The 19,946-nt window shown below is 44.5% G+C and overlaps 1 protein-coding gene across 5 annotated transcripts in view; it reads right to left on the bottom strand.

Moving 5' to 3' along the window:
• SH3PXD2A (SH3 and PX domains 2A) overlaps positions 1–19,946 on the bottom strand; it is a 395,312-nt gene that overhangs the window by 196,030 nt on the left and 179,336 nt on the right. Inside the window, exon 1 of one of the 5 annotated variants that reach the window (XM_073354463.1) lies at positions 311–369. The exons of the other annotated variants lie outside the window; for them this stretch is intronic. Within the exon in view, the coding sequence (XP_073210564.1) occupies positions 311–312 (2 nt within the window). The 5' untranslated portion in view covers positions 313–369. Of the gene's footprint in view, positions 1–310; positions 370–19,946 lie in introns of those variants that run through there. 5 annotated transcript variants of the gene reach the window in all.

Genomic DNA, 19,946 nt, shown 5'->3' with positions numbered 1-19,946 from the left:
ATGGAACTGAGGAGTCCTGGCTCCCCATCTCTTGTTCTAACCACACTTCTCTGTTAAAAGTGTCTGGAGCTAGACCTTCTCTATAGATGTTAAATGAAAAAGGCATGAGAGGAGGGCATATGAGACTGCTTTTAAGAGATTTGCCCCATTCACTGAGACAAAAGAGATGGAGTAACTGAGTGTTCAGGTCTGAGGGAGTGCCTCACCGCCCACACATACCCTCCCTGAAAATGTTTTTACAAGTTTAAGACAAGCCACTACATAAAGTTACACAAAAGGAAGACTTAAGTATGACGACAGCTTTACTTACATGAGGCTCAGGGCATGAAGCTGTCCTCGTTGTTAAAGAACCAGCTCAGAAGCACTGCATTGCTTTGCTTATTAAAATGTACAAAAAGGCTATTTGTGTTTATTCGCTGTTTGGGGAGGTGGGCCGTGCATTTCAGCAGAGAACAAAGCCTACATGCAACATTTCTTTCTCCCTCCCACTTCTGTTTTTCAGAATCAGGGGCAGATTACATAGGCAAGGCTTGGAATCAGAGCCAGTGATAACAGCTGAAGACAAAGTGGGTCCTGTGGGAGTAATGGATGCAATGAAGTAAGGATTAGGAATGTGTGGAAAACCTAGCACACCAAAGAAAAGCCTTACCAAATCTTAAGGGAGAGGCCAGCAAGGTGAAGATCTGCCAGAAGCAGATGTGTTCGTGTTTACAGATCAACAGGCATGACAAAGTTAGAGATGGGGAGCACAGAGTTTTGGGAGTAGGGAGGAAGAGAAGAAAGCAATGTGCATTTTCCATACCCGTAAGGAGTCCCAAATCTAAAACCAGCAAGCTAACTACAGATGAACCTGACCACTAGGGAAGGTTTGGATCCAGGTCCAAACCATACAGCTGCCTTCTATTGCTAGTCAACAAGTAGCCACCTCCCACACAGTCCCTTCATGGCCAAAGATGTCTCTGCAGTCCTCTACCTCTGTTTCCCCCCTTCAGGGCCCCTTAAACACACCACACACAAACTCTTCTTAAGTTTAGCAACAAGTCTCCCTGGGGCTGGATTTATTAACATAACAAAATACTCAACATAAACGTTCTCAACTCCCCCATCAAGTAGCTGCTCTCACTCTTCCTACTGGAGGCCTCCCAGCCTTCCTTGCCTACAGCCTCTTCTCTGAAAACTCAGGATTCCCTGCTAGAGCCTACTTGCTCCTAAAACCCATGCCCTCTGCTTAGTCCTCCCTGAGCACCTCCCAGCTTTGCTCTGTAAGGGAAATCACCTGACTCCTACTCAGGTGTGTCTACTTAGTAACTAAGGTTGGCCTGCCCCAGGACTCTAACCCTTAAAGGGGCAAGCCATTGTTGTGTTATAAGGCTCAACCCAAAACTCCACATCAAACCACGGGAACGTGAGGTTCTGAAAATTGCAGCTCAGGGACATGTCAAAAGTTAACTGCAATTAAGGAGCTCATCAGTCACAGACATAAGGAATAAGTTATCTGGGAAGGTAGCAGAAGCAGAGTGCAAACAAGATCAAGAGAGACCTAGAACAGACTCTGGAGAATGACCTGGAGATGGAATGTTCTGGTGGAAAAGCAGGAAGTTAGGCTTAGTCGGCATGGCCCTTTCTTTGGTTAATTTCTTACATACTTATAAACCTTACAAGCTACTTAAGCATGATGAGGAGCTGGATGGAATCTGCACTCGGAGCCATACGTACTTATTTTTGTGAGCTGAAATACATAGCTTAGGCTCCGTAAGAATCTTACCCTCCCAAAGTGTGCTGCACTCCAGGTGCATGTCCAGCATGTTTCAGGTGCTGGCATACCATAAGGGAAAAGTGAATTGGCCACATGGGGGAAGTTCTGATTTCTCCTATGCAGCTAATTGAAGTTCATCTAAGAAGAGTAAACTAACTGCAACTTTAGGTGAGGTTGTTTGCACTTTCACAGTTTTGTGGGATGAGTAACCTATAGGGTGTTATATATCTGTTAATGTAAAGGTCCTCCTGTGAACACTTGCACTCAAGCAGTGTCTGTGTTTATTTGGAAGAAAGGTGGATTAGTGGTAAAGCAGAGGACTTAGGGGACTTGAGTTCTAGTCCCATGCTGACCTTGCATAAGATACGGAACCTCTCTGGACATCACTTTGACCAACTACAAAATGCTCATAACATTATGGTTAACTTGACTCTCTCCTATGGTTGTATATCAGGGAGCCAACCATTTAGCCCTGAGTGTTGTTTAACCTGACCACTTACATGGATAACTATTCAAACAAAGGAGAGTAAATTTAACAGCCCTAATCTGATGGAACTAGTAGTCAAGACTCCTACCTTGTATTCCTAGCTCTGCCAATTACTTGCTCTCTGACCTTTTGGTAAGTAACTTTACCTCCCAGTGCTTGTGCTTCCCCAACTGCAAAATGAAAATAATATTCCACTATCTCAGAGGCAGGCTGGGAGAATTGATTCATATTTGTAAAGTGCTTTGAGATCCTTGGATGGAAGGGCAGTGGAGTATTAATATTATTATTGCTATTGCATGAGTCACATAATGCTTCCTTTCCAGTATTATTCTCAGGAACAATCCCTGGGAAGATTTTGGTTTCACAGAACAACAAAAAATGTTTTTTTGGCAGCTGGTGGCAAGAATAATCCTGTTCCCTTACGTTTTGTGCTATTTAAAGGGAAACTGTACTTATTTTAGAAAGAGCAGCTCTCTGCACTTTCAAAAGACAAGTCATCATGAAGAAACTCAGGAAGATACATTGGACTTCATTTTATGGTATCCTTGGACATTTCTGAGTTAAGGCAAACTGTGGGTGAAGTGTTCCTTTCAGCTGGCTCACAAAACCATCAATGACAAAACACAGCAAAATCCCTTAGAAGTAAGCAACAAGATTTGTAATGACTTTCAACTACAGCACGTCCGTTGCAGGTCGTGTGGTTGCAGAAGGAGCAAGTCAGCGCAGCATTTCAACTATAGGGGGCAGTGTTTTGTGCCATGTTCCACTTACATCAGACAAGCTTTTGAGGCTGTGATTATATGGAGAGTGTTTGACGCTGCGTGCTCATAATAAGTGCAGGAATAACATTCTAGTCAGAGGAGGGGGTTTTTAAGAAGTAACTGGGGTTGCCACTGCACTAATATCATTTGGCTTTGTATAATGAACAACAACTGATGGTTGCGGATTTTAGGCAAATGAAATGCATCTTAAATGTGAGGTAGGAAACCAATAATTCTATATCACTTGTAGTTTATGCAATCCCTGTTGACTAAAGTGAGATTGCATGGATGTAAATGATGGTGAAATCTGGCCTACAAAGGATTTCTACAAACTATAGAGAAGGTTTGGTTCTACAATAACACCAGGAGGGTAGGAGGTAGGGGGAAGGGAATGAGGTGTACGTTTAACGAACAAATCAAAACCTTTTCTCCCTGATACTTGGTGAATGCCTCCAGCATATGGTCTGGAGAAGGTAGACTGTGAACTTCTTTTCTCCCAGTTTCATCGCGCAAGCACCGGGGGACGTTCAAGTCAATGGAAAGGTAGCATATTCAGTACTGACAAAAGCAAATACTTTTTCACACGGTGCATAATTAAACTGCAGACCCCATTACCACAACAGGTTATAAAGGCCAACACTTTATGAAGATTCAAATAGGGATTGGATGTTCATATGTTTAACAAGATTATTCAGGGTTATAATTATTATTTAATTGCAGTAGCACCTAAAGGCCCCAGTCACAGACCAGGACCCTACTGTGCTAGGCACTGTACAAACACAGGACAAAAAGATGGTCCCAGCCCTAAGATACTTACAATCTAAACTTAAAACAAGAGATGACAGGTAGAGACAAACAGGGGAACACAAGGAAACGAGACGATATCAGTCTGCATGAGGGGATTCTCAGCACACTGGTCGCCTGACCGTTTTCGAGTTTTGTGTAGGCATCACGTCAAAGGAAAGTTTGAAGGAGGGATTTGAAAGACAAGTATGAGTTACTTTTGAGAATGTCTATGGGGAATTCATCCCAACCACGAGGGGCAGCATGGGAGGGAGCATCTAAGTGCTTGTTTGAAAATGTAACGAGGAAGGTTGGCAGCATGAACCAATCAAAGGTAGGAGTCAACATCTTGATTATGAATGAAAGAGGATAGGGAGAGTGGGGATAGGCTGTGAAGAGCCTTGGAAATGAAGACAAGTACTATAACAGTTCATGCTAACATGGGAGGCAGATAAAATCTCATGTTCTATGGCTTAAACCTGTCTCTAACTCATAGGGCTCAGAATGAGACCCTCATGGTGATCAGATTATCCCACATTTCCCAGCCGGGAGGTTTCTTGTGCCTTCTGCTAAAGCATCTTGAAGCTAGACACTGTAGGAGGATTCTGAACTAGATGGATCATGAATCTGAGCCAGTCTGACAATTTCTGTATTCCTATGAGTTTACCTTGGGTTCTCACAGCACAAATTTTGGTGGCTGCACTCTTGCTGGTGGGTACTCTGACAAATTTTCCTAAAATAATTATCTGTAGTAAAAACAAATAAATATGCACATATACATGTCCAAATCATTGTCATTTATTTATGTAGGGATTTTTTTTTAAGACTCAATAATAAAAATAATGTACAGCTGTATTTTGGTTCCCTTGGCCCTGGCCCCCAATAGATTCCCCTAGTCCCCACTGCATCGTCTGGCCTCCCATTGCCCCTTGGGGCCCCGGTGCTTTTCCTCCATTGCCCCAAGCTCTCTTCTGTGGCCTCACACCCCAGGCTCACTCTACTCCTTGCCTCTTGACCATGGTGCCTTCTGAAGCCCCGCCACCCTGGACTGATGCCCAGCGTGGGAGCTCCATGGCTGGAGTGGGAGGGAGCTGGGGGGCTGAAGCCCAGAGCCCTGCCACCCTGGGTGGCTGAAGCTCAGAGTCCCATGGCTAGAGTCCCAAGGCCAAAGGGGAGGGGGTGTTTGAAGTGGATGAGGGCGGCAGAAGCCTGTCTCTGACAGAAACTGGGGTGGGGGGAAGAGGAATAGGGTGCAGCCTGTCCCCAGAGCCTCCAGCTGAATCAGGGGAGGGGGGCTGAAGCCCTCCCCTGGAGCCCCTGGGTGCTGCAGGGAGGGGCCACCGCTTTGCCCCCTCCCTGATCTCTGTCCAGGAGGCTATTGTGGCCGGAGGAAAACCCCCTGGTGGCCGCATTTGAGAAATGCTCATCTGCAATCACACAGGGAGGGGCAAGGTGAGATTGGTGTCATTTGAAATACCTATCAGTGTCTGTATATCTATATGTATCTGTCTACTTATACCTGTACCTATATAACAGGGAGTAAACCACCACTCACGCTTAGCCCAGATTTTGACATCACCTGCGTCCTGCATGATGCAACAACAGGGTTTTCAGTGGCATGAAACTGACATGTTATCTATGGTGACCCCTGAGTACCCGAGGAATTTAGAAGCACAAGTTCCATTGAAATTCAATGGGACTTGTGCTCCTATATCCCTTAGGTACTTTTGAAAATCTCCCCCATTATAGTTTACAGTGTTGTTTTAGGTGTGTTGGTCCCAGGATATCAGAGAAACAAGGTGGCTGAGGTAACTACCTTTTACTGGACCAATTTCTGCTGGCGAGAGAGACAAGCTTTCGAGCTACACAGAGCTCTTCTTCAGGGCTGGGAAAAGTACTCAGGCCTGGTCTACACCAGGAAATTAGGTCAGTTTAACTATGTTGCTCAGGGGTGTGAAAAATCCACACCCCTGAGCGATGCAGTTAAACTGACCTAACCCAGAGTGTAGAGAGGTTTCCTGTCAACCTAGCTACTGCCTCCTGGGGAAGTGGAGTACCTATGCCGGCAACAGGACTCCTCCTGTTGGCGTAGGTAGGGTCTAACCGGAAGCACTACAGTGGTGCTGTTGTAGCGGTTTACCTGTAGGCATACCCTCAGAGTGTCACAACTAAACAACAGGTGGAATAAATTGTTTAGCATAAGTAGTAACTCATATTCTACAAGACCATTCAATGTGAAGTGGCCCGTTGACACCTCTCCAGTCACAGGACAAAAAAGGGGGGCTGGTGGGTTACAGATTGTTGTAATAAGCCCTAAATCCAGTGTCTTTTTTAAGACCATGATTTTTAGAGTCAAGCAGAGTTCTGAATTTAAGCCCCCAGGGTCTCGTCAGAGGGCGTTGTGTAGGTTTTCTTTTGAAGATGAGGACGGAGAGGTCAGCTATAGAGTGACTGCTCTGTGAGAAGTGTTCACCCACGGGAGACAGGGTGTTTTTGTCTTTTATCATTTGCCTGTGTGAATTCATTTGAGAGCACGGTGCTTGTCTGGATTCACCCATGGGGTTGTTCCGGGGCACTGGAAGAGGTGGAGATAGGCATGTATAGGACCCAGGGATCTTAGCATGTTTGTTGTGGAGGGGAAACAGCCCCTCCTGGTTGCTGTGGGCTGCTATGGCACCAGGCCCAGGACCTGAGAGCAGTGAGACTTTCTCCAGGTGTGCTCTCAGTACTAACCCTGCTGGCGCCCAGGCAGGTGGAAGTGAAGAAGGAAGCTGCCTGGCTGGAATGCAGAGAGGTCAGAATTGGGGGACGGTGAGGGGAATGACATGGGCAAAGGGGGTTGCAGGAGCCAGACTGTGGAGGTCAGCCAAAGCGTGGGGGGAAGCGGAGAGGTAGGGTTGGGCAGAAGAGGAGGGGAGGTGGCTGGGGTTGGGGGGCACATAGGTACAAACAAGGGAGGGAAGGAGCCAGGTGATGGCGGTGTTGGATAGTGGCTGGTGGGACAGAGAAGCAGGAGCCAGGCGATGGGGGTGTTGGACAGTAGTTGCGGGGGGGCAGGAGCCAGGCAATTGGCATGTTGGAAAATAGCTGGAGATGGAGGGGCCAGGACCCTGGGTGTGCGGATAGGAAGACCGGGAGGGTGGGGGGCAGAAGCATGGACAACCTTAATTCTGGCATTTCCTAACTTTTGAGTACTTGCCTTTGAAACCTTAACTTTCTTTTAGCGCAGGCTTTCAGAGGTGTTAGAGATATACACCCAGCACACCAAACAGACAGAGACACAGATGAATACAAGCCACAAAGTTCGGACCCATTTCTGAATTCCCCCCAAATTTGGATGTGTTTTGATCTGGGCTCATCTCAAACTCACACCCGAACTCTGGATGATGAACTCGTTAAGAGATTGATCGGTGTTAACATGCGCTGGTGGCATTTGTTCGAGTTACTCCCTCTAATAAGGATAACAATGGGCTGGAAATCTACTCCACCGGTATACTGGGTAGATCTGTCCCACACAAAACAGGTCAGCTGGGACCTGTTAACCAAATCATCCCTTGTTGTTCCATTCACTTTCAAGAGATAATGACAGGGGTTTTGGGGGTGTCCTAAATAAAACAAAATAGCTTTGCACGAGGGTAAATACAGAAGAGTAAACGTGCTTTAGTTTGTCTATAATATTAACAGGGTGATTATGTAATTTATTTGGCTCATATATGGAAAGACTCTGGTTCTAGGACTGGATGGGATTTTCCTTGAAGTCATCCCTGAACTGTATGAGTTATTTTCCTGGCTCACCCCAAAACAACGTGGTTTGCTTTCTGAAAAGCTAATGTCCAACTGTTGAAATGTTTTGCCAACCAAAACATTGTGGCCTTATCCTGTTTTAATAATCTAAGGCATCAATCTCACCCTCAACAGTCGTTTGATGTATTCTGTACTCTGCTGAAATAAACCCTTCAGACTTCACTTAGCTTGCATTCTGATTGAAAACTAGCACCATGCATCAGTCCGACAGCATTCTCTGTGAAAAATTTAACAGTGCATGGTGGTAACATATATTTATTTCCATGTATTGGGGAGTGAGCAACCACATATTCCAGCCTTTTTTCTTTTTTCCCATTGCTCAGAGATGGGCCTGAGGCCAAAACAGTGCTGCTAAGCTTGTTTTCTATTTAAAGCATTCATTTTTATTAATAACCCTTTACAGCCTACACACCAGCACTGCGGGAGTTGCATTTCCGTGTTATGTCATCATGAACCATTATGTATTTAATTCCTGTACCCACAAACCCACATGGACGTCATTAAACACGTACCATACAATATTAAAACTGTGTTCTATAAAGTGCAATTAAAAAAATAAGATCTATGAAGTATAGATCTTTTCCCCCTAAGGTCATGGGAAAATGAAGAGGTAGGCAAGTGAGACGAGACTCTGTGGGGCAGTGGATTAGCTCACCAACTTTCCCTGTCTGGGGATCTACATTCTAGTCCTCCTTATGTCACAAGTGACAATTAATTACCCTATAAACTCTTCAAAGCAGATATAACAAATCTGTGTTTTGTGGACAACAGAGCTCATTGCTATATAAATCACACATGGAGTATTGGGACAAGAACCTTGGTCCTTTTATTCCAATAAATAAATAAGGCCTCTACCACTCTTCCCACTAATGGAAGCCTCCAATAGCGGGAAATAATAGCAGGCTTCTTACCGTCTGTATGGGCCAGCTATTTAGAGAGCACCATCATACACCCAAGTCCAGTACACCATGCAGCAACCTTGCATTGTAGAGTGCCAAGCGTGATGTTGGTGTTAGACTCTGGAGAGGGTTTTAACAATGGTTTCCAACGCAATGCTAAACATGCCCTTGGCTATGCTTGCAGCTAAACTTTGTTCAGCACTCATTATCAGCAATGGGTGAGTTTCATAGTGCAGACAAGGGTTGAGATGAAGGTTATGAACTGTTACAGTACTGTAGCATTTCCATAGAAACCCCCCCAGCATCCTCCCCTTTCCTAGCCACCAGGGAGGGACTGGCTTCTCATCTGGGTTTGACCCTAATCAGCAGGCTCCAGCCACCTGTTTTATTGGTCTTTGTCTCTTATGTTTAGTCCTTTGGCTGTTAGTGTCTGGTACATTTTTTTAAGTCACCTGTGTGGGTGGTTGTGGGCAAGGGGCTGTGTGTGAGGATGAGAGGAAGAGATGGATGGAATTAACTAGAAAAAAAGATTTACAGAAATCCTGGAGAGGAGAAGAAAGAAGAGAGGAAATCCTGGGGGATGTGGCAGAGAACACATTCTGAGGGAAGAAATAGATAGTTGATGGGGTGGAAGGAAAGAGAAAACAGCAGACATTGAAGACAATGCAGAAAAACATACTTCATTACCTACAACACCACCAGAAAAAGGGGAAGGGGAAGAATTTAAAACACAAGCAAGAGAGATGGAGTCAGTTACATTTTAAAAATGCATATGGGAAGTTATATGACAAAATGTTACAGGTAAACACAATACATAATACACAGAATGTAGCTGTTCTTGTCCTTTGTATTTTAGAGTGTGAAGGGGCATGTGCTACTGAGGACAGTGACCAGCACAGGGAGTTTTCAGTACGGCTAGTAGGCTTGGTCTTTGGGACTAATGGATGCCAAGTGCATTTTTCAAGCTCCCCAATCCCCACACTCACACAAGGGAGATAGAATATTCAATCATTTTGGTGGTGGAGTTTCTCAGACTTATTTTGCAGTTACAAGGATTTTTTTTTCAAGGCATGGCCAAATGTTTGTATATCAAGAGAATATACCACCAAGTTGCCCAGCTATTTTCATAAACTTTTCCAGGCCTTCTAGAGAGCTGTCACTTACCTCTTGCCTAACTAATTATTTCAGGCATAAGGTTTTATTTATCGTTAAGCAGGTTTCCTACACAGTGGCTTTATAATCCCAGTTAATCTTGCTACAGTAGAGAAAAAGAAAAGGAATAAATATGTATATAATTAAAATGACCTGATTGTGTGTAGTTTCATAAATATTCAGCAATTCTTTAATCTGATTTAGGTTCATTTGTCACTGTCCTTTCATTAAAAAGAAAAGGAGTACTTGTGGCACCTTAGAGACTAACCAATTTATTTGAGCATAAGCTTTCGTGAGCTATCTGATGAAATGAGCTGTAGCTCACGAAAGCTTATGCTCACATAAATTGGTTAGTCTCTAAGGTGCCACAAGTACTCCTTTTCTTTTTGCGAATACAGACTAACACGGCTGCTACTCTGAAACCTGTCCTTTCATTGTTCCTTTTGAAGCCATAGTGATGTATGTGCCTGTTTGATCATCGAATTCTCTATGAATGTGTTGTAAGTGCTAGTTAAAGCAAATGTACTAAAGGGCATTGGTAAGTGATGGTATCCAACACGGTCTGACACCGAATATGGGCACTGTCATTGGTGCGGATCGGTTTCGTGCTTATTATTTTGCCTCAGTGAGCTTGCGTTCTCCTCATGTTAAGATCATTAAGTGAAGATATTTATGCTGTCTCCATTATACAGTTATGAAAAGCATGCATTATTTTTAAAGGTCACCTCAAAAGATTTTTTTAAATTGGGCTTGTGCTCTTTTGGGCTTTTTTATGATGTATTAAGAAGGCCAGAAAAGTTTTTTCATAAAAGCTTTTTTTCCATGCTTGTCTTTGAAAAAAAACACCTTAGATTTATAGGGAGGGTTGAGTTTGTGCTTCCCTGGTTTTATTGCAGGGCCATTTGGGGCTTCCCCTAAAATAGGCATTACAATAGCAGTCCCCAAACTTTTGAGGGTCACGCCCCTCTTTCTCCCTGTTCACGGCTCCCTGGGGCCAAGCTGTGGCTCCTGGGGGCGGGAGCGGACGGGGTAAGGGACCAAGGCTGGGACCACAGCTGGCGGTGGAGCTGGGAGCAGGGCCGCAGCCAGGACCGATGTTGGCGGCAGGAACAGGAGCGGTACTGGGCTGCGGTGGGGGCTGGCAGCTGTGCCTGTGGCCAGGTGTGGCTCTGCTCCCGGCGCCGCCCCCACCCCTTACTTCGGACCGGGAATGGAGCCGCAGCCAGCAGACGAGGCTGGGATTGGAGCTGGGAGCAGAGCCATGCCAAGGCTGGGGACGGGGACGGGGCCAGGCACAGGGCTGGGAGCTGGGGATGTGCCCGGGGGCAGGACCGGAGCAGAGCTAGGAGCAGGGAGGGGCTAGATGGCACTCCCTCCCTGCTGCCCGTGGGGGCTGGCCCGGGCCCCGCCATGCCCCCAAGACGTTCCTCCACACACACACACCCCGAGCACCCGCTGCACCCCCAGGACATCCCCCTCCCCAAGATTTAGTCAGGGCATATAGTACAAGTCACGGATTGGTCACGGGCTGTGAATTTTTGTTTACTGCCCGTGACCTATCCATGACTTTTACTAAAAATACCCATGACTAAAACGTAGCCTTAGTAAGTTATACATTTAACTTATGCAGTTTTTTGTGTGTGAAACATCTTATTTAAGTTTGTTTTAAATTAAAATAAAGTAAAAGGTTTTTCTGAGCACATATTAAGCTGGGCAAAGTACTGTCAAAAAGCAGCATTTGTTTGTTAGAGCCCAAAATTCTCCTCTCTCTGATATTATTTATCCAGTCGGGGCTAGGGTATATTTGAGCAGTAGGTTGAAGCTCATGAATTTTATGTTTACACCAGAAAAACCAAACCCTTGCTTGTCATCAAACTGCAAGGCTGGAGATTTCCACCAATGGGGATGCTGAATGATCATGACAATGCTGCAGTGAAAACAGCCACAAGAAGGCAAATGAAAAAAATTAAGTTAAAAAAGTAATAATTACATAACGCACTGGGGACCGTCATTCCTCAAAGTGAATGGGGGAGGGGAAATATCCTTATGATGATCATTTCATCCCTTGCCTAATGACCCACAGGCACCTAACTTTCCAAGTATCACATTTTTCATACTCTGGAAGCATCACAAAGCATCCTTCATCAGCTTGGCCCTTTGGCAGCTCCCCTCCTCCAAATGCAAATGCTACATCTGGAAAAGGCAAGAACCCTCTCTCTCAAGCCTGAAAGCCTCCTTTTATCTCCTCTCCTCAGCAGAACTCCCACTTCTTTCAACCACTCACTCTAACACACAACTTCATTGAATGGATTCAAGGTTTTCTCCTAAGCTGCTCAGTATCTGCCTCATCTTAAAGCTGCAGCACATACCTTCAGAGCCCGTGCTCTCGAATTCATTCTTGGCTAACCATTTCTAAAACAATGGATATGGATGAGCACTAGACAATGAAGGTTAACAGAGTCGCTTGTGAGGGCTGGAAGGAATTGGCTGGTGTTGCCTGCACTTCCCACCCGCGCCTTGCTCCTCTCACTCTCAGAGATGACACTAATGCATCATGAACATTAATAACAGGGTTACTGTGTACACCACAGAGGCTTGCTCTGTGCATTGTGAGGACCAGGGAAACAATAGATGCTTTTCTGCTGATCTCCTGCTGGAAACATAAAGCCATTTGCAGGCATGCGAATCAGCCTCCTGGTTTTATCCCTGTAACCTCCAGAGCCCTTAACTGTAAAGATGGGTATCCTTGTGAAGGAACTAAAGATATAGGCCCTGATTCAGTAAGGCACTTAAGCCACATGTGTAACTCACCAATGGGAATATTAAAGTCACACATGTGCTGAAGTACTTGGCTGAATTGGGGCCAGCAAGGGAAATCTATGTGCATGATTTTTCCCTTTCTTTATTTTTAAGCCACACTGCTGAGCCGCACCCTGCCCCTCAGCTCATACATCAAATGGAAGCGAAGTACAGCACATTGGTCCACAGAAAGAAGTTAACATGTATCCACATTTATTGTACAATGGCATCTGAGACAGTTCCCTGCTCTTGGAATAGGACACAAGTGCAGTATCTCAGGTATCACTGTGGGAGCCGTGAAAAAATGTAGACTTTTTAAATGATAACTGCTCCATCTTCTTATTTATTTTTATTATTAAATATTTATACCATGCCATAAACTCATACTGCATGTTAAACGCACAGGGCTACATGGTACAGTTCTTACCTGTGTCGATGAGCCCTTCAGCGAGGCACATCTACGCAAATAACATTTGCCCACAGCTGCCCGAAATAATATATTATCTAAGTTAGGCAGCACAAGACGTTGTGCAGAACCACAGTTCCGGAAAGGGAAGGCAAGGGATGCTTATCACTGAGAAGGTAGGAAGAATGGATTCCTGGAATAAATGGGCTTCAAAGAAGAATGTATAGGAAGAGAGAGGGAGGGTGCTGGGCAGATAGGAGTGTATGTTAGACATAGGGAAGCTGAGAGCAGGAGAAAGAGGAAAGGAGAAGTATAGCAAGAGCAGTGAGAGCTTCTGGGAAAGGAGCGGAGGCTGGAGAGGAAGGCAGAAGTGAGGTTATGTAGTTTCTTGAAGGGGATTGCCAGGAGCAGATGAAAGGATTCAAGGAGAGAGTGGCATGGCTGGAGAAGGGGATGGAAGGGTGTTTCAGGTAGATTGGAAAGGTGAGGGTGGAAAGCAGGTTACGATAATCGATGTGAGAGATGGACAAGGCAAGGCCAAGGGTTCCGGCGTAGGAACTGGGCGGGCAGTATGGATTTTAGTTATGAGAAAAAGGAACAAGCAAGAGGATTTAGCTGCGGGAGACAGACTGACAAACGTGGAGACTGGATTCTTGGTGTATCCCCGGAGCATGTTCAGCAGGAAGCAATAGTTCAAGCTCTTCCCCCAGGCTGCCCCAGAAAGTTTCAGCCCCTTCCCTCGAGGAATCATCTGCAGGGTTGCGGAGTGTTTCAGGTTCTTTGGGCCCACTCACCCTTTGGCCTCTCTGCTAAGCAGAGCCGATAAAAAGATCCAAATTTTGATTTTTCATCAAAAATTTATTTCAACAAAAAACATGAAATGATTTTTTTGCAAAACATTTTCATGAAGAAAATCGCCCCTTTTTTTGACCAGATTTAGAGCTGGTGCACACTGTTCAAATTTCAATGGAAAAAACAGGATGAACTTCACAAAAAATATTCCCATTTTTCAACCAGTTATACCAGGACTAAGACCAGCAACTCCTTTGACATGGGACACTGAGGCCTGGTCTATAGTGTGTGTGGGGGGGTCAATCTAAGTTACACAACTTCAGCTATGTGAATAACGTAGCTGAAGTCGATGTACTTAGATCTACTTACCATGGTGTCTTCACTCCGGTAAGTCGACAGCTGACGCTCTCCCATCGACTCCGCCTGCGCCTCTCACCCTGGTGGAGTACCAGAGTCGACGGAAGAACGCTTGGCGGTCGATTTATCGTCTATCGCTGCCCGACGCTATGGCCGGTAGCGTAGACAAGCCCTGAGGATGGTAACATTTGGTCACTGCTGAACTGAGCTGAATTCAAACCAGTGACAGGCTCCATACCTCCTGAGTCATCCAGGCCCCCCCATGCACAACTGGATGGACTTAAAGTTAACAACTCTCTATTTCATCCTATCCCTTCCCAGTCTCTGCAATGGGTTTCTTTTCATAAAGCAACATGGACTTGTTTTCAGGTCCCAACACCCGACATTTCTATATGTTTTATTTTAAAGCACTAGATAGCTCAGGTTACCAGTGATATTTTGCGGTGGTTCCCAAATGAGCCTTAACTGCTCAGATTTTTCAAAACCCACAAGCCCCTAATTGAAAGCAAATGTAATCAGACATATACAATACTCTGAGGTTCACCACACTGCACTGCAGCCAGTGTTACTGGAGAGGTTATTAAAACTTCTTGGAGTTGGGACACAAATATAGCTTGCAAGATTCTAGCAAGGACCCAGAATTTATTAGGTTAGGCTAAAACATTGCAAAGCCACAGTAAATCCTCTGTTCAGAATACATCTAAGTTCTGTTTAAAAGAACATCCTTTCTGAGTCTAGACCAATTGTTTTAAGAGCAGTGACTGAAAAACAAGACGGGAATTTTACTTTCTAAGGGTCTAATTCTGTTGTTATTCCCTATCTCACACTGTTGTGAGGACAAAGGCATTGAAGACTGTAAAGCACTTTGATCTACTGATGACAAGTACTATGTAAAAGGGGGTATTATTGTTATTACACCAGGGTAAAGGCAGAATAGGTCCTCTGATTTCAGCTGAGTTATTCCAGATTTACACCAGTGTAACTGAAAGGATAAAATAGTCCTAAAGATGTAGAGTAGCCTTCAGCCCAGACATACAGTCACAGCCAGAGATAAGCAGCAGCAGATCCATTTCATAAGCCTCCTGAGCAAAAATGCAAGAATTTTATAAAAGCATTTTAATTGAATTCCCAGTGGCACTTGAACCTGCACTTAAAAGCAGGTCTAGGGTTATCTATGACATTTCAATTAAATCAGAAGCTTTGATAATTTGATAAGTCACCCCAGAGTCTGGAGTCAAAACAGGCTGTTATTCGATCTCTGTTTGTGTTTCGGGGGACAGCACGCATGAAAGACGGTCGTGCAGACAAATCAAAAGATGGATAGTGTGTCTGCGGTTTCACCAATAGATCTTCAGCATGTCTCCTACAGCCCAGACAGTGGTTATCTACCCACTGTTTGGGGTCTGTTATCTTTTGCATACAGTATTCTTAAGTCCCTTAGCAGGCACCACATTATCTTGAGAGAGACAGAAAGGCCGAGAAGCTACCGCACTATGCACACTGACTAAAGAAACTGCAGCTCTGCGCCAAAGTCTCTTGTGGGCGACAACATCCTTTTCTTATCCTGACTGCTGAAAGTATAATTAAAATAAATCTAACAACATGAGGCGTTTAACCCCCAGGTCGAAATACGAAATAGCTTAAAAATGGAGAGCCCAATCCAACGTGTGCAAAAGTCAATGAGAATCATCTTTCCATGAACTTCAGTGGGGTCGATGGATGAGGGTCTAAGTGTGAAACATATAGATGGTCAAATACACTAACGTCATTGTGGCTGTGTCAGCAAAAATTGCCTAACTGACTTAAATCACAAGATGCAACTCTGAACAGACGACTGACGAAGGTGCTTTGTGCTGCCTTAAACTTCATTCGGTGCTCCTTTACCCCAGTGCATCTTATCCTCTCTTTGAAGGGGACCGCTGAGGGCTAAATGTTAGGCAGAAGGAAGCTCAGATTCCAGGAGGCCAGTTGCCTTCAGTATAATCTACACAGGCCTGATGCACAGCCCTTTGAAGTCAACGGGAGTATTTACATTGATTCCAATGGGTTTTGACTCAGGCCCTCTCTATATTTGATTATATATTTTATATATGTATTGTTACAGGGTCGGGTCAGATGGCTACAGGAGAGTAACAGAAGGCAGATATATTAGCCCCAGGTTAAGTAGGTCCCTTTTCCATGGGTAAGGTAACAGAACAATCAGGAACCTTCTGGAGATAATGAAGACAGACAGGCTGATTAGAACACCTGCAGCCAATCAAGAAGCTGTTAGAATCAATTAAGGCAGGCTAATCAGGGCACCTGGGTCTAAAAAGGAGCTCACTTCAGTTTGTGGTGAGCATGTAAGGAGCTGGGAGCAAGAGGCTCTAGGAGCTGAGAGTGAGAATGCGGACTGTTGGAGGACTGAGGAGTACAAGCATTATCAGACACCAGGAGGAAGGTCCTATGGTGAGGATAAAGAAGGTGTTGGGAGGAGGCCATGGGGAAGTAGCCCAGGGAGTTGTAGCTGTCACACAGCTGTTCCAGGAGGCACTCTAGACAGCTGCATTCCACAGGGCCCTGGGCTGGAACCCGGAGTAGAGGGTGGGCCCGGGTTCCCCCCAAACTTCCCAACTCCTGGTCAGACACAGGAGGAGTTGACCTGGACTGTGGGTTCATGAAAATGGCCAAACTGAGGGCTGCTGTGAAGCTCCAAGGTGAGCAAATCCACCAATAAGCGCAAGACCCACCAAGGTAGAGGATGAACTTTGTCACAGTATATACTCCAGCATAGAAACACCATGAGGTGTAACAGTTAAGGCTGCCCAAGCGTTGAAAAAATAGGAAATCCCTAGCCAAGTATTACCAGACATGCTACCCAGCAATATATCAACAATAGCTTAAAGAATATACAATCTTCATCTGACTCCATTCAGCACATGTGGGTCATCCATCACACTCATAAGCAAACGCCCCACTGAAAATGTCTGTCCACAGCCCCCGCTCTTCCAAAAGCGGGAAATGAGCTTCACTCAACAATATTCCAGTAACATTAATTTAGATATGGAAATGGCAAATTGGTTTCTTCTCCATTAAACAACACATTAGTAACCTGACCTGCCTGGTCTTGTTTTTCGAAAAGCAGGGATTAAATAGCAGCAAGGGTGGTTTAGGTTGAACATTAGAAAAAACTTCCTAACTGTCAGGGTGGCTAAGCACTGGAATAAATTTCCTAGGGAGGTTGTGGAATCTCTGACATTGTCTAACCTGCTCTTAAAAATCTCCAAACACCTGTCAGGGATGGCCTAGATAATACTTAGTCCTGCCATGAGTGCAGGGGACTGGACTAGATCACCTCTCGAGGTCCCTTCCGGTCCTATGATTCTATGATTTTATGATTCTATGAGGGGGGCGGGGGAAGGCTGGTAAATCAATGACATTAAATGCTGCTACATTTGTGAAAGAAAAATTCAACCTACCACCTCCTGCCTGGCAGATCATGAATTAATGCGTGATGTGTTCTATCTAACAGAGACAGGAATGCAACAGGTGTAATTAACACCCTAGCAGGGGTTCACCTAGCTACACAAAGTCAGATCAGGCTAGGAAGTTCCCACCACTCTCACTTCCCCTTCATTCCAGGCTTATCCTAAAGTGTAAGGAAAAATTACTGGCACTTCTCTAAAGCCTTCCATCCAAAGATTGCTAAGTGCTTTATCAATAGTAATGGATTAAGCCTTCTCAATACCCTCTGCTCCACATAAGAATTATTGTCCCTGTTCCTGTGCTTTAACCATAGGGCCCTTGAAATGCACCTAACGTTGTTCCGTTCTCCCACTATAAACCTGTTTCACTGACTTTGAAGGAAGATTTTAGAAGACCTTGCAGCCTGTTTTAGCTGGATAAAATATTTCAGGAAGTGGTGGTTTGAGGGTAATGAATGCCAAACATGTTTCTCAATGTGAAAACCTGCTTGGGTGGTTTTGCACCTTGATTTTGATGAGCTTTGAATCCAGCTATTTTAGTTCCTTTCCAGTCCTCATAATCCCCCATTTTCTCTATTGCTTCCTCAATAAATTCTACCCTTTGCCTTCTCAGCTGGTTTCAGACACAAAGAGAACTGACAGAACATACTCTCTTGACAGGTTTTAGAGGTAATATTTCTTCCAGGATTAGCAGATAACTTTTAAGAAGTATTATGATTGCTAATCCCTAGATTTACATTGCAGCATAGCACCTTTTATATAAGGATCTGAAAGCACTTTGCAAATATGAATTAAGCCTCAGAACACCCTGTGAAACAGTATAATGACATTTATATTACAAATGGGTAAAAAGAGGCAAGAAGGGGTTAAGTGGCTTGTCCAAATCCCTTGCTTTAGCCACTCAACTACACATGAATTCTGAAGTTAAGCACAAAGTAAAACTATTACACTGTCACTTTATATTCTAGGAAAAGGCATCGGCAGATTATCAGCACTGATTGTTTCTTTAAGGATATGACTAAAAATCTGTTGAACAGGGAAAAGCCACTTGAACCAACAAGACTGTTCTTCAGGTTTCTCTGAAACTCCACTTCTCTGCTTTCTCACTGGACCTCTTCCATCCCCTCCGCCATAAAAAAAAACCTAGTTGTCTCAAACTCATTTATACTCATAAATGTTATAGATTTACTAACCTTCATACTATCGTTATGTTTGGGTCACACAACATACCCAGCAGGCCAGTTTGCTGCACTGCTGATGAGGGATAAACATATCTGGGCCAGATTCTTATCTCAGTTACTCTGTGACTTCAGATTTACTCCAGTGTAACTGAGAGCAGAGTCCATCTTGTGGCTATTATAGCACACCAGAGCTAAGCAACCCAAATCCATTTCCAAAAGCAATGCAAGATAAAGCAATTTGGAAGCTGGGTTGTTGGATAAAGCTTTGCATGTCGATACCAAGAATGTCCTCCAGAGGACAGGCTATTTCATAACTGCACTGGGATACGAGCATTGATGAGTGGTGTAGTCTGGGCTTTCCTTGTGGGATGTCATTCTATTCTTTGAGTGAAGCAGTTCTGCCTAAATTTCCAAGTTGTATCAACAGGTACAAACATTAAGGAATTCAGTCTTAAGAAGGCCCTGTGAGATAGATAAGAATTATGATCCCCAATTGATAGTTGGGGAAACTGAGGCATGGAGCTGTGAAATGACTTGCTGAAGGTAACACAGTGAGTGAGTGGCACAGCTTGAACGGGACTCTAGTGGTGAAATCCTGGCCCCAGTGAAGACCATGGCAAAACTCCCACTGACTTCAGCGGGGCCAGTTTCACCCCAGATCTCTGAGCTCCCAGTCCTAAGTATCAAGCATAAAAATTATTCTTGCTCCAATATACACTTATACTATACCTTCTTCTGGGACAGTCACGTCTTTGCTATGAAAGCAGGAGCAGATCTGAATGCAATAGTCAACATGCGTGTAACCACTTGGTTGAACGATACCAGTCAGGGGTGCTGAGAACCCTTGAACCAAATTGTAAACCCTGTTTATAATGGAAACCACTTCAAGCCAGGGGTGTGTTAGCACCCACAGCACCCCTAGTTCCAGCACCTCTGATAACAGTGATAATGTCTGCTATTCCTCTGTTGATACAGTCACTTAGCCAATGTACCTTTCTCTCTCCCCACCCACCTCCCCCCACTTTTTTTGTTGTTTTGGGGTTTTTTGCTGTTGTACCTATTCCATTTAATATGTGTCCTCGTTTCTTCCAGGTTTATTATTTGATGTGTATTTACATTTGATTCCATTTTTCATTTACTGGCCCAGTAACTAAAAGATTTAAATCTTCTCTCAGCCTAAGTTGCATTATCCTGCAGTCAGCAGCAAACTTCATAATTTTATATTGGATGTTCTAATCCAAATCATTTATACACTGTAAACAGGATAGTAAATCCCATGTGAGACCAACACTGAAGAGCCCCAGT

Source organism: Lepidochelys kempii, chromosome 7, assembly GCF_965140265.1.
Source record: "Lepidochelys kempii isolate rLepKem1 chromosome 7, rLepKem1.hap2, whole genome shotgun sequence".
Lineage (NCBI taxonomy): Eukaryota > Metazoa > Chordata > Testudines > Cheloniidae > Lepidochelys > Lepidochelys kempii.
Note: the sequence above shows the minus strand (reverse complement) of the source record. Positions and strands in the feature narration are given on the sequence as shown.